Raw genomic sequence first — 14,385 nt, 5'->3', positions numbered from 1 at the left:
TTGGTGAGAGAGGCATGCGTGTCCGATCGTTACGATGCGTGTCTGAGGTTATATGCTGTTGAAACTATGCATACTCGTCGCGACTTTCTCGAGCGAGCCCTAATCTCGTTTGCGTTCGTTGGAGCAAGTCGGAAAACCTTTTTCTTGTCTCTCTCTCATCCATCCTGTGCTAACTATATTATTTCTCTTGCATCACGTCCGGCGGAGGGTGGCGGGGAGGGGCAGAGGCGGAGGAGCAGGCGGGTGGGTGGTGGGGCGAAGGCTAAGGAGCAGGCGGGCGAGCGAGGCGTGGCCGACGGAGGAGGCCGGCGGTGGGGGTGGCGGGGGCCGGCCGTGGGGGATTTGTTTTTTTAAATTTTTTAATACCCTTAAACTAGTACTAGATGACCCCCCTTTACCGATTTTCTAGTACCAGTTGCACAACCGGTACTAGAGGGGGGTTCCCAACCGGTCATAGAGCTGCTTTTTCTAGTAGTAAGAGTTTGCTTCTCCTCATCATTACCTCTTATGTTTCCATATTTTATACCTGCAACTTGTGTGCATTTACTTTCTTTATGTAGTATCTTGCTAAGATTGGCTTTAGGTTACAAAACTTGTTCTTGATTAGGGATTCACACTAGATCAGTCATAGTTGCACATCTTGATAGCATGATCTAGTTTAAGTTTGATGCAAAACTAGTGAAAATCATAGGTTAATATTTTAAGTTGCTTTCTTTAGATACGAGCGCAGATTCCTTTCGAAGCTTCATCATCCCAAATTCTGAATGCTGTCGTGTTTTTTCTGACGTCGAAATCATCCTTCTCGGAGACAATCGATCGATATTCCGAGCATTTCTTGGTCCAAGAGAAGTCTTTGATTGAGCACGACCGATCGATCACGCATCGCCTGTTTCGTTCCAAGTCCCACAAATGAATCCAGATGCAGGTCATTCAGAGGTGCATACAGATACAGTCCTGCTTGGTCCAGGTCATGACTCATGAGTGTCTTTTTCTTGCTGCACGCAATTCATGTCCCCGTCGCTTGCAAGGTTACGCAACGAGGTATAATTTACAGGTTGACGAGGGCCTCAAAACGAGCCAGTCGGTCATGTTCATGTGACACAGCAAGACGTTACAAGATTGGCAGCCACCTGATGAGAATGACTTCTCCGGGGTTCATGATGGGATCTACTCTGAATCCATCATTCCCAATTTCCCATCCAGGCAAGTACAAACGTACATCATAAAATTCTACTTGTAGTAATGAAATTGCTTACAGACTCGGTACCTATACCATACTGCTATCCAGACAGGTGAATCCTATGCCGTTCATTCGGAAGGACTAGTCATATATGTTAGCTAGCACATCATCAGCTACAACTTCTCCAGCACAGCATCATGTCGCTACGATTAGTGCCCTACGCGACAGCATTGATCGACGTGAAAGAAAACGAAAGGTGGCTCCATTCTTCCAGTCACGTCGAGCAAAAATTAGCTGCTGCTGAAGCCTGAAGGGAAGACAGCGTTCAAGTAGAAAGAAGAGCGGAGAAAAAGCTAGGACAAGAGCGAGTGGCGGTCACTCACTTTGATATAGAATGTCACTACACCATATAATAATAATAAAAATGCCGTGACTGACGTCCTTGGTGACGGAATAAACCCTAGTCTATAGTGCAGGCAATTCTGACGGGAACAGGAGGAATAATCCAGGCACTGGAGAGTGGAGGCTGGAACAGCTAGCCAGTTCCCAGTGGTGCACAGAAAGAAGAGAGCAAAGCAGCATTAGCGCCTAGCACCCCGGCTCCGGCGTAGCGTGCCCCTGGTTCCGAGCTATGCTCGAGAGCTCACGCGCCGCCAATGGCCAGCTAGGGCTCGCTCGAAGCCTATGCCTACGACGCGAGGCACGTCACGCACAGGAGACTCGAGATGGATGTACCGGCTGCTTGTCGTCGTCGCGGCAGGCTTGGCGGTGGCGCTAGGGCTCTAGGATCAATGATGCGTTCGTGTCCGGCTGCAGCTGTGCGATGATTCGTGTTGGAGCACCTGCCCCGGTGTCACGACGAGCTCTGAGCTCAGGTGAAGAGTTTCTGACAGAATGAGCTTTTGAGTCGCTGATGTGGGTGATGCAGAGCTGAATGCTAGGTGTGTACGGTGCTTGTTTTGTTTGGCCAGTCTGGCTCTGGCACGGTATTGTTGCTCTGATACACGCAATGTTTTTTGTACTACCCGAAAGAAAGACGATTCAATTCAAATCCATCATGAAAACTTGTTTGTTTACTTCATGGACGTGGTCCCGAATTCAAATGCTCGAACCATGAACTTCAGAGAGAGAGAGAAATTCAAAACTGGACAACCTTGTATGGAATTGGCAAACGTCGAATAACATAGCCATTAGCGACTTACGTGAATCTAGATGAATTTGCATGTATAGCATGGGAATTCTGAAGAACATATATATACAATTTGTTTGGAGTCGCCCGAAATTAGCCCATGGGCCGCAACGGCATCCCATGGCACATGGGCTCTCCGCTTTGGAATATTGCCATGGGCTCTCCGCTTTGGAATATATGTACAGGAAGCAAACAACTATCATATTTAACTCAGAAGAAAGAAGCGCGCGAACTGAAACATTGAAACCGCGCACAGAATGGAAACTTTGTCAACCACCAACATATCTGCCAACATTTATCCCAGGGCCGCACAGACTTACCACCATAACACAGGTTTCAGGACTCAAGATTCATTTCAACTGCTCACCTCTCAAGCCGCAAACACAAGCTAAAGCATTTCTCTTCTTGTCAACAGGAACTAAAAGGCATTTCCCTTCTTGTACATTGCTGACGATAAGAAACAACTGCACTGTCATTTAAGCTTGCAAGCTGCATTAGCCGAATCCAGGGGGCACCTGAGGACCATCATCATCATCATCATCATCATCATCATCACCTGCTGGGCCTCCCACAGCAACAGGTTCACCTCCATTTGGCTTCCCTTCATTATGATTTTCCAAATTTGGCGGTGACTGCTGTTTCTGCGCTGCTGCTGCAATGTTATTGCGCTGATTATCTCTGAAACCAAAACCTGGAGGTTCCGACAGATCATCATCTTCCGCTTCGCCTGCAACAGTGGTTGGTGTTGGTGTTTTCGCTGGCGAAACTTGTTGCTCTTTGCCTTTCGTCTTCAGCTTCTTGGAAGAAGGCTCAGGGGCCTTTTCAGGGTTCAGTATCCTGTTGTAGACAGCTTCTACGGTTCCCCTTATATCAGTTTCATTGGATTGAATGACATTCCATACCTCATCTGATATTTGACCCATAACTTTTCTCCTGATATGGAAGAGCAGTGTAGCAACAAGTTGAGTTAGTAATCAATATATATTGTGGACATTTAAGAAGTGATAACATTTGAAAGCTTTTACAAAGATGTGGCTCAACTTACCCAATATCTTTATAAATTGCATCAGAAAGGTCTTTTAATTTTAACTTCTCAGATCCATCTTCTTGTAGTACCACTGACTGTTTTACCTCTGAGATGATTTGGTTGCGTAGCACCTCCTGCAAAGAAAGATAGCATGCCATCAACTTATATTAGTATACATCGTTAATACCAGATCTGATGAACAACGATATGTTACTGCATTGCAGTTTTCAATCTACATCTACTGAACAAGATGCTGACCATGCAAGAGGTTATACACCCATCTAGCATGGTGAAACAGATTGTCAAGCATATTTCAAATTGCCCAAGAGACAAGTGATACAATACAAGAACTGTAATTAAGGTGTGATCACAAGAAATCTATCAGATGCGCATTAATAACATGGTCAAAATGACTATACGTAGCGAACTCAGTAATATACCCTTTGTGTCTCAAAAAAGAAAAGAAAGAAAGACAGTCCATGCTTCTAATACAAGGGAACTTCTATGGTGAAGCTCGCATAAATAAAGTCACTATGAAGAGGGCATTTTCATCAGATAGATTGTAACACTGGAACAAAATTTAAAATGAAATTGAGTAATTGGTAATCAGCACAGCTCATGAATAATAATAAACAAAACTTGGCCAAGGCAAGAGAGATGCCTCCCGCTTCCCTGGCTTTGTTCTAAGGCAGGGGAGCACAAAACCCTGGCTGGCCAGAAGCGAATCATAAATAACAAAGCAAATCATGCTGACAACATGTGTTTATGAGAAAACAATATACAGATTACTGTCTCTCACATTTATATATCAATAGATGAGCGGGTAATGTTAATTATGCAACATCACCAGAGGTGTATCGAATATTCCCCCAAGGGCAAGAGCTCTGACATATGACTCAGAACAATTGGTGCCCTCCAGCATTGGCAATGCAGTTACATGACACATGGATTACTGAGGCTACTGATTTGAGTATTTATCTCTACTCAACCACATTGCAGCAGCCCAACAAGGTCAAGCCAGAATGTCAAGAGTCAAGACCATCAGCTCAATGTGAAAAGCTCATAAAAATATTTAACCGTTACTCATCACTAGCTCCAATCAATTGTAACCATCTTTGGCACGGCACTCGCTAGCAACGGATTATTCAAATATCCACTCCATTTATAGTCATAATTAATGCTGCATCGCAAAACCACCGCATGTGTTGGAGTGGCAGGCTGAAACGTTCCCACAATGCCAATACGACAAAAAGGAAAACATCGGTCTTATGGTGGCTTGGCACAAAGCATGTTTGCCTTTCTTGCGCGCCAAATTTCACATACCTAAGGTATTGAAACACAGCTAAGGGAAAAAAATGCATATGCATGTGAAGATCCTCTCGTGATTGAACCTTCAATTTTCCCACGGAAACAACCTTCCTATCCAAGAAACTAACACCAGAACTCACACTATGGTTCACCCAAACAAGACGTGATGCAAAAGGATCTATGTCTAACTCAAGTACCCCTGAAAATGCTTCCTGCCATACTAAACCCACTAGCCAAAACTTTCAATCTCACCAGACTTCTGTAGAAATTCTCCACAGCATCCATTCCAGCCTGGACCAGGGCTCGATCTAAAATGATCCCTACAGAGTCTCGTAATCGCTGTAGGTCTACAGGGGACCAAACGGACGAAACCCTAATCTCCGGACCACCCATCCCAATCTCTTACAATCAAACAACACAGCAGCGAATCAAGTAACGGCGATGAGTGATCCACCGGAGAATTCAGTGAAATGTAGTGGCATAAACGCATCAAAGTTCCACCGCGCAGGATTAGGGACTAGGAACAACGAAACCGCAAAACCTTAGGGTAAAGGATTTGGGGGATCGGGCGTTTGAGGGGAAGCTTACGTTGTCTTTGACCTTCCGAACGATGGCGCGGCGAAGGGCGTCGAAGTCGCCGTCGTCCTTGAGCCGGCCCACCACCTCCGCCGCCGTCGGCGGCCGCGGCTTGGGAACGCTCATGGGGATCGGGAAGTGCCGGCTGGAAGCCTCGATCCAGTTCTGCTGTAAATGGTGAACAAGAGAAATATGCTTGCGAGTTGTGACCATATATGTCTAACCTAGTAACTGAAATTCGAATATACACGTTTAGGACACGTTATTATTGATTATTGATGGACGGACATGAATAAAATATCAGCCGTTGGATGCAATGGATCAGATGGCTAGGGAATTTCCATTTGCACGTAATTGGGATATAAGAATTATGGCTAGGGATCAGATTGCACAGTTTCTCTTTATATTGGCATATAAGAATTATGGCTGATTATTGAGTTAGATTTACACTTACAGCAGCTAATCGGTCCTCCTTTCTTAATTGAGAACGCTGATGGATTTACATTGATCAAAATTCAGACAACTGTCATATGACCACAGAGGAAACAAGAAATAAAATGAAGCACAAGGCAGATTTACATCTATGAGTGGCCAACATCTCGTCCAAAAATTTCACATCGACCTGAGCTCATACAGCTGAAATCATGAGGCAAGTGAGAAACCAGCTAACTCTCTATATTGCTACAGGCATGATGTCTGAAGCTCAGAAAGCACATTCAGACAATCAGTGTAAGAAGATAGTATTAGACTGAACATGCCATTCAGGCTACAGGCATACAGCTCGGCCCGTCTACAATGACTCGATGACAGTACAAATGTCCAGACAATCAGGTCTTTAGAAAACTGCAGCAAACTGAAGGTAATCTTGAGTGCCAATCGAATGTCTTTTGCAGTTCTGCTCACACAGTAAATGTTCAGACCTGGAAGCGAGTGAAAGCTTAACGGCTGAAACGTTCTGAAATCGACTTGGGTATGAGGCTGGTTGTGCTTGATTGTTTCTCCAGCCTGCGTCAAGTAATGGACAATGCTGTCATAATTAGACTAATTAAGAGTGCACGTATATATGGAGCGGTGAGGCAAAGGGTAGAACCTTGCAATCTCTTCCACAGACTTCATTATTTGCTCAGAACTTGTTTCGATTACCTGTCCCCCAAGAATCATCTCATCCAAAATTGTGTGCAGCTGCATCATCAGATATTAGTATGAGCCAAAGAAGAACGGGTGTAAGTAGTACAAGACATCAATATGAAAGGAACTAGAAGAAATGCAAGGCCGATGAAATGAATTATTGGGTATTTTGTCTTACAATTGAGCATTTCTATACATACAAGTCAAAGTATCATTCATTTTGGACACTGCAGAGTGCAGAATGCGGGAAACAAAGGAAAACCAGCACCATATACATCCATGGGTCCAGTGCTAAGGAGACGAATTTTGGCGTAGCGCTCCTTTTGTACTAAGGATTAACTACCAATATCAGCGTACAAACAAAATTATATTTCCTCCTCTTGTGAAGGCCTGAAATTATGCTCCACTAGCCTGGCCCATTATATTTCTTTTTTCAAGTTCTGCGCAACTGAAAGGTGGCAAATTAAGGGGAAAGACAGCAGTCATAATCGGTAGGCAGCAGGTTTCCTAGTTTTGAATTTATTGCTTAAATACAGATTCAACTCCATGGTTAGATTGTTTCTGTCTATTGTAAGCTGATCTTATAGGTTTCTGATTGCCCTCTACATAAAGATGTGTGCAATTTAGAACCAAGAAAGCAATGGAACAAAAAAGTTTCCCTGTGCATCTCAAGTCTATTCCTCTGCCTAACCAAGGCCTCTCCCTTACAGATGCCCTCCTTGTCTAGTGCTATTCTTCTTTCAGGCCATTGTCATCCATACTCCTGGCATGTCATGTACTAAGAGAAAACCAGCCATTTGAAACCTATCTGTATTTTCTGAAGTACTGATGCAAAAGTTACCTCTTCGTATTTAAGGTGTCCAGGTATTGCCGAACTTCTGTGGCCACTAGACTGACTTAATACCACATGCTTCAAGTCAGATAATGATCGTGTAATTACAATTAAGATAACTAGATGGGTAGCAAATAGTGTAGCTATTCTGCATAACAGATATTATTGGAATCAGGCATTACTATACTGAGACTTTTGGATTTGCACTGTGGATGACTTGTGCATCAAAAGGCTAATTTAATAGAGATAACCCAGTTAATCTTGAAAAGTTTTGATGGATTATCACTTATGCATTCCACCTTGGCTGCCCAATGGCATGCAATATGCAAATGAAGGATCGATGGTAAATGGAACCTTCAGCAGGAATACAACCATGCATCCTTTATAGGCGAACTATCTAGAATAAAGGATCAAATCAACAGGATTTATGGCACCTTGTTGAAGTTAAATACAATGTCAAGCTCGCATACATTCTTGAAGCATCTGTCCAACGTTTCAACAAAAACTGTGCACAAAACAAAGGTCATGTAGAGTAATTAATCTCCTTGTTGAAGTTAGACAAAAGAAATCTTTCATGACAGCAGGGGCAAAGCAATGGTTAGCCCAAAGGGAGCGCTGGTTCTCTTATAATTGGGCTAACTTTACATTTTAAAAGCTGTTAAACTTGTACTAACTTTAAGACTACTAGGCTAAATTTGCATGATTTTTCATGGGCTGAAGGGGTGTTGCAGCACCCCCCCCCCCCCCTAAGTATAGCTACCATGTGACACTGAGATACAAGATGAACTTTCTAGCAGCTAGACAGAATTGATGGACAGAGAAGAATGTTGAGAACGTGCCACTCTAGTTACATCACAATCACAGGTACTTATCAACAGAAAAAGATTGCATTGCAAATACAGAATAGAAAATTACAAGAAAGGATGTTTGAATACTGGAACAAGCATAGTAGATAGTTAATGATTATGTACTAAGACAAGTCAAACCGATGAATATCATGATAACACACTGAATATGATTTGTTTCCTTATGCAAATGAGAATGCCTTCCTCTTTGATTAGGCAATAACACATTACCTGTCCAAGTGTCAATTCTAGTAACTGAAACTAAAAAAATAGCATCAATAAGCCACGTTACCTTGTACAAGATCGAGCATGGCGAGTTCATTCTCAGAGCTATCAAAGACAAAAACAAAGTACAGTGTAGCCAAATGCTTGTACACCATTTTTGTTCCCTGAAACTCGCAAAGAATAGAATCAACCTTTCTGACCTTCACCAACTTGATGTCGATAATATGAGAAAATTTAACCTAGATGGGATCTTCGGACAAAATCCTAAACCTAGTATGGAAAACTTACTTTACAACATCTGCATACCCACTGAGCAGTTAGCACAGTTTAGATTACATACAGATGACTGTGATACCGATCTGTATATTTAAAGCCAAGGAAAACAATTGGCTTCCGATCAATTAAAACCTAATTATTTATATCCATCGCTAGCATTTGCATAAGATTTACTCCTATATTGGTCATTACCGGGCCAAAGATTGCATCGACCTCGACGAAATTGCTCACACTGTCAGGCCTTGCTGAGAGTACTGCAACAAGAGACTCCAAAGCTCAAAAATAGCATCCATACAAAATTGGGGAAGAATCGGGGAAGCGAACCGTACGTACATTGGAAGACACCGCGGACGAGGTCCTGATGCTTCTCCGGTGGCTGCAACCATGAGCCGGAAGAGGAAACGAATTAAGGTAAGGAAATATTCGATTCACTAAAGTAATCAACTGAGCACGAAAGGATCCATGAATGAAGCAGTGCCTGATCTCGGTGAGGAAATTGACCGAGCAGTTGTCGGCTGGTGAAGAAAGAGAGGGGAGTAGTGTTTGACTGTAGAGAAGAGAGGCTCGGAACCTGGAAATTGTAGAACTTGAGGAGGCGGGGCTTGGCCTGGGTGCTGATCACCATCACCGCCTGAATCATGGCCGGCGACGACGAGGCGGCGGCGGCTGTACCTGGAAGAGTAACGATCAGATCGCGAGCGCTAGTCAGCAGAGGAAACCGACGGGCAATTGCGGATCATAGAAAACTAGAGTATCAAGGATATAATGAAAAAATTATCATCGCAAGCGCCTGTAGCTCAGTGGATAGAGCGTCTGTTTCCTAAGCAGAAGGTCGTAGGTTCGACCCCTACCTGGCGCGTCAGTATTGTTAGCAATTTTGTTTCCTTTTTATTAATTTTTGTTTTGTTTTACTAGTAGTTGGACGTGTTTATTCTTTAAGTTCGTTTCAATATTACAAAATGTTGATATCAATTTAGTAGCATTTTTAGATTCACGGTGTGCCCGGTAAAATGATTTATTTTAAATTGTTTGGATCAATTATGTCGATTTGATCCTTGTAATGATTTAGAAGCAGTTTTGGACTCTCAGTTTGCTGGATAAATAATTTTAGTCCCAAGTTGTTTGTATCAGTTTAGTAACAATTTTAGACTGTAAGTATGCTTGACAGAATATTTATATTTATTTCACTTTTAGATATGATGCGTTTCAATAATGTAGTGCGGCAAATCCACGACAGGCACAGCGTGAGGATATTTCCATAATAAAATCCCAAAGAACCCAACATATATGCAAGCGAGGCACTATGGGCTTCTTTGGTTGAGGTCCTGGCAAACCTGCCTGAACCAGGCAGCGATTTCAGGCGTCCGATTTCGAGCGCCTGGGGCTGGATCGAGCTGCCTGGCTCCGCCCAGGCTGGAACCAAGCAAGCCCATATATCTCCAACAAAAGATGACCGTGAAAAGATCTTTCACATTTTTTTTGTTGCCAATCTATATGTTAGGCAAATTTCTTGATAACAAAGTCATGCTTTATTTTTGTGGAAGCTGTCAAGATTGGCTCCGATCTTATGGAAAACAATAGGCCTTCATCCTATCCCCGGCAGATTTTAACAAGTTTGATTTTGACTTGTTGAATCTTGGTCGTGGAAATTCGCGAGCATAATTTTCCGTCACAAATTCTTTGTGGTGGGCAATATTTGATGTGGACTAGTGGGACTGCCACTACCTAGTTTGAGATCTTGGTCACAAGGAGGCAGTGGATACTCTTTGCTGCCCAACCACCTAAATTCACCGGTCCTATTTCTTTTTGTGTGCGTGTTGCGTGGATGACTGCTGACGGCAGTCTTCTGAGACATCTAAACAACAACACATCCAGCTGAAATTTTGAATCTCAGGAGAATATGACGCGTTCGTTTTTTTCCCATTTAAAAGGCTTGCAATATACAACATTAGTATGAATTAAATCCACATTAAAAATTTGATAATCAGTTACGTTTGACAATTTATTCGCTTCTTTATTATGAGGTGGGAAATTGGGAACGGGAGAATGCTCTCTTTCTCCTCATGGGCTTTTCTATAGTTTTCTCCTAGGTTGCTAGAGGGACTTTATGCTGTCATGCATGAAGCGGTGGTTTTGGACTCTGGTGTGCATTGTGTGAGGTGTCAGTTGAGGGATTTCCGGGTCCTCAACTCCACCCAAAAAAAAATCCCTTGGATATATAAGTAGTAGAAGAGAAATTCTCTGCCAGGCCTGTACCCTACCATCACACTAAAGAACTGAACGCGAGAGGGACTGAAGGAGGGAGGCTCCCCTCAACTTCGGAGCTCAATCCGGTAAGCAGTTGATGACTCTGTCCCTCTCTGGTCTTTTACTCTGCTGAATTCTCCTATTTCAAACTATGGACAGAGGTATCATCATTTAGTTGTGGCTGCGGCTGTGGTTACAGTTCTGTCACACAATCGGAAATCCGTTTCTTGTTCTTTGTTCTTCTGGGAGCTTGTTGTCTATGCAGTTGTGGATGTAGAGTTCACTGTTCCACTGGTTTCTGTATGAAATCATCCGGAATTAGAGGCACCGATCCTAATATTGAGGGCAAGTTTGATTTCATCTTCGTCTTCTTTCATGCCCCATGTTAGAAGGCTGAAAAAATCTTTAATCTGCACAGATGACCTCAAGGTTTAGCTAGAGTTTCATCTGTAATATGTGAATTTCCCGACAGTTTCCCTGCGAATTTGTAGATATGTTCATCCATTATCCCCTGAAGTTGAGACGCAATTTACGTACCACAGTTAATCGCTGATCAGTGCCTGTAATACTAATATATCCTGCCAATCTAATTACTGCAATATTTTTTTGTGCAGATGGAATACTCTGCGGTGCCCAATTCCTGATTGTTCAAAACTGTAATCTAATCCTATCGCCTCATGTGAACAACTCAGCGACTGAAATTCTCTCTGAAGCATGGGTGAAATTCCCGTGCCGGAAGCTGCTATGGCCATGCCGGAGCCGTCGTCTTGCCTGACCCTGCGAATCTTCTACCTGAGGGTGAGCAGGTGCGAGGTCGACGAGTCCATGGCTGACACCCTCATCCTCACTCACATCCCGCTCACCCCTGACACCGACCTGGAAGTAAGCGGCGCCGATCGGAAGCCAAGCGTCAGCAGCGGCAAAGGCAGCAGCACCGTGACGTGCTCCCTCCGCCGCGACCGCGTCGACTCGAGGTCGGAGGAGGCCACCTTCGTTAGCACGGCGTCCATCAGGATGTCCGGCAGCGTGCGGTTCGAGGTCCAAAGCAAGGACGAGCGGCTCCTGGTCGGGATCCTGGAGATGTGCGATGCGGAGGGGAAGAAGAGCTGGGTGATGAAGTGCCAGGTCGCGACGCAGCGCGGGTCGGGGTTCCTGAGGTGCGGCTGTGGTGGGAGGGAGGCGAAGCCGCCGGCGGTGGAGGTGTACGTGGCCGGCGTGTCCCGGGGCACGCCGACCGTGTTCACGAAGGCCATGCAGCTGCGGTTCAGGAGGCGGCGCCAGGTGAAGGCGTTCATGGACCCGATCCCGGAGTGCGGCGAGCAGGCGGAAGACATGAAAGAAACGCCTCCGAAGCATGGACCACAGGTGCGTAGTTATCTGATTGACAGATTCTGATCACAGAAGACCCAATCTTTGTCTGCCGATTAGTATTGCTTTGTACAATCTGAATCCTGATCACATTGCCTTCATTCCGTTCGTCATTCTTTGGATTCAGAGAAGTTTATTTCAGTATCCACTCTGAACTGAAACACCTGAACCGCTTCTGCGTGTCGCGTGCAGGAATCGGAGTACAGGTGCTACAAGCCCGACCCAGACGCGGACGACGAGGACAGCCTCTACCTGAAATCAGCAGGGCTTGACGACGACGAGGAGTACAGCGAGCTGTCATGGTTCACCGCTGGGGTGAGGGTCGGCGTCGGCATCGGCCTGGGCATCTGCCTAGGCGTCGGCATCGGTGCCGGGCTCCTGGTCCGATCGTACCAGTCCACCTCCAGGACCCTGAAGCGGCGCCTCATCTCAAACCTGCTCTGAACCCACGGCAGCTTGAGTGCTCATCTCCTAAAACTTCAGCGATGGCAAGTGACAAAAAAAATGTAGATGCTGAAACGTTGTGCACGCTGTGCCGAATGCACCTATTGTAGTATATCCCTGTGCGGTCGGTATGGTATATTGGCAGTGCGTGTGCCATGGTGATGCTGCTGTGCTGCCTCTTCCGACGACAACCAAGCGGCGCGCCGGCAGCAAGCGGCTGCCTGGTTTTCCCCAAGTGGCTGACCTGAATCCTGATCGATTCAAGGGGAATCGCGTCATGTCTGACATGTTTGTGTTCTGGCTTTCTGGCGGAGCTGTCTGGGCATTGGGACTTTGACTTCGGCCGTCCGGTTGGGCCCACGGGCAGAGACACATATGTGCGCGCACCAGGACCATGCTGCGGATCGAATGCACTCCTGCCACTTGCATCGAGATCGATCTCTAGCTGCTCGGCGGCAGCTCGAGTTAAAAAAGGCAATGGCGATGCGCGTCCGGGAGCTGGGCACAACCGCCACGTCGTTCATTCGCCGGGTCATAGGCTCATGGCGTGCGAGCTCAGCGCGTCACCTGGTGATGGGCGAGGGCGGCGCGGCCGGCGGACTGGAGATGGCCGTGCTACCCACCTACCAGGGTCCAGGGCCCGGCTGCACGCGGACGCGGTCTCGGCGTCGTCGTCGGCTTGCGTGTGCCCGCCCGCGGCGCGACGGCGAGGCTCTGTGGTGCGCTGACCCGCGCCGTCCAGAGCAGGGGGGACGGAGGAGGCTGCGCGGCAGTCGTGGAGACCGGACACCGAGAGGCGGCGGCCGGTGCAGGCTGCAGTGGTGCTACTGCTAGGCCGCCGCCGAACAATATACATCGTGATACTGTGTTCGTCCATGATCTGATTTCCATTCAAAAGTTCCACTGATGTGCGCGCTTCTTCGACAAGTATTATGGGCTCCTTTGTTAGTTCGAAAAAAAATTATATCTTCGATCTCCCTATATCTTCGATCACATTTGATCGTCGCGGATTACGGAACGTGAGACGGCGCTCAGCTTTTTTGTTAACTTGGCAGTTGGCGTGGCAGTAAAAAAAAAAGTGAACTCAGCGCAGGAGGGAAAAAAATCCCCTCAGGATTTGAAGGGCAAGAATCAGAGTTGAAGACGGAAGCGGTCCGTATTGGGCCTGTCTGGGCTGTCAAAGGCGGACCATTTTCCGTCGTCTGCGTTTGAGTGCAATGGGAAACGTAGGCGTTGCTAAGGAAGTTTAAAACTACTGCCAGGTGAAGCACCTTTTAGTTTCCTGCTACTTCTCGATACTACAATAATATAATACGATGTTTGCTATTATAATTTTTAATGAACCCATATAAAAGGGTTGCATGACTAATTACGTACTTAAGCAGTTAGTAGGGCATACTCTATTCTTAACTAATGTTTAGGACAAATAAATTAGTTCAAGAGATGGGTAGTAGGGGGTGTTTGGAAAGAGGGTGCTAAACTTTAGCACCCCACTTTTAACACACTTTTAGCACTTGAACTTTCAAACAGGGGTGCTAAAAGGTGAGTGCTAAAATTTAGCACCCTTATTTTCTTTAGCACACCTAAAGAGTGCTAAAAAGTGCTAATGGGTGCTAAAAGTGGTTCCCAAGCCCACTTTTTCCCTAGTTGCCCCCTCTCTCTCCTCTCCACTTTTCACCAAGCCAGTCATAAATGAGGTCAATGTAGTCATTTCTCACCCAGATGCTAAACTTTAGCATG

At 45.5% G+C, this 14,385-nt stretch overlaps 3 protein-coding genes and 1 non-coding gene across 4 annotated transcripts; 2 read left to right on the top strand and 2 right to left on the bottom strand.

Annotated features, from left to right (window-relative positions):
• Positions 1 to 2,389: 2,389 nt before the first annotated feature.
• LOC101772955 lies at positions 2,390 to 5,508 on the bottom strand. The gene is made up of 3 exons (XM_004985054.2): positions 5,293 to 5,508; positions 3,415 to 3,530; positions 2,390 to 3,302 (listed from the first exon to the last, which is right to left on the bottom strand). The coding sequence occupies exons 1-3, from the start codon at positions 5,491 to 5,493 to the stop codon at positions 2,864 to 2,866; spliced, it is 756 nt and encodes a 251-aa protein (XP_004985111.2). The 5' UTR covers positions 5,494 to 5,508; the 3' UTR covers positions 2,390 to 2,863.
• A 323-nt stretch (positions 5,509 to 5,831) lies between these two features.
• On the bottom strand, positions 5,832 to 9,320 carry LOC101772547 (AP-3 complex subunit sigma). Its single transcript, XM_004985053.4, has 7 exons — positions 9,158 to 9,320; positions 8,920 to 8,962; positions 8,779 to 8,840; positions 8,378 to 8,474; positions 7,675 to 7,745; positions 6,371 to 6,462; positions 5,832 to 6,285 (listed from the first exon to the last, which is right to left on the bottom strand). Exons 1-7 carry the CDS (start codon positions 9,224 to 9,226, stop codon positions 6,219 to 6,221), a joined length of 501 nt encoding a protein of 166 aa, XP_004985110.1. The 5' UTR covers positions 9,227 to 9,320; the 3' UTR covers positions 5,832 to 6,218.
• Positions 9,321 to 9,372: 52 nt separating this feature from the next.
• Positions 9,373 to 9,445, top strand: TRNAR-CCU. Its single transcript has one exon. It is a non-coding gene; the product is annotated as a tRNA-Arg (tRNA).
• Positions 9,446 to 10,776: 1,331 nt separating this feature from the next.
• LOC101772148 (uncharacterized protein At1g01500) lies at positions 10,777 to 12,801 on the top strand. The gene is made up of 3 exons (XM_004985052.2): positions 10,777 to 10,919; positions 11,448 to 12,198; positions 12,394 to 12,801. Exons 2-3 carry the CDS (start codon positions 11,548 to 11,550, stop codon positions 12,643 to 12,645), a joined length of 903 nt encoding a protein of 300 aa, XP_004985109.1. The 5' UTR covers positions 10,777 to 10,919; positions 11,448 to 11,547; the 3' UTR covers positions 12,646 to 12,801.
• The last annotated feature ends 1,584 nt before the right edge of the window (positions 12,802 to 14,385 follow it).

The sequence above is a fragment of the Setaria italica genome, chromosome IX (genome assembly GCF_000263155.2).
Source record: "Setaria italica strain Yugu1 chromosome IX, Setaria_italica_v2.0, whole genome shotgun sequence".
In the NCBI taxonomy this organism is placed as follows: Eukaryota; Viridiplantae; Streptophyta; class Magnoliopsida; order Poales; family Poaceae; genus Setaria; species Setaria italica.
The sequence above is the reverse complement of the archived record's forward strand: the minus strand, read 5'-3'. Positions and strand labels throughout refer to the sequence as shown.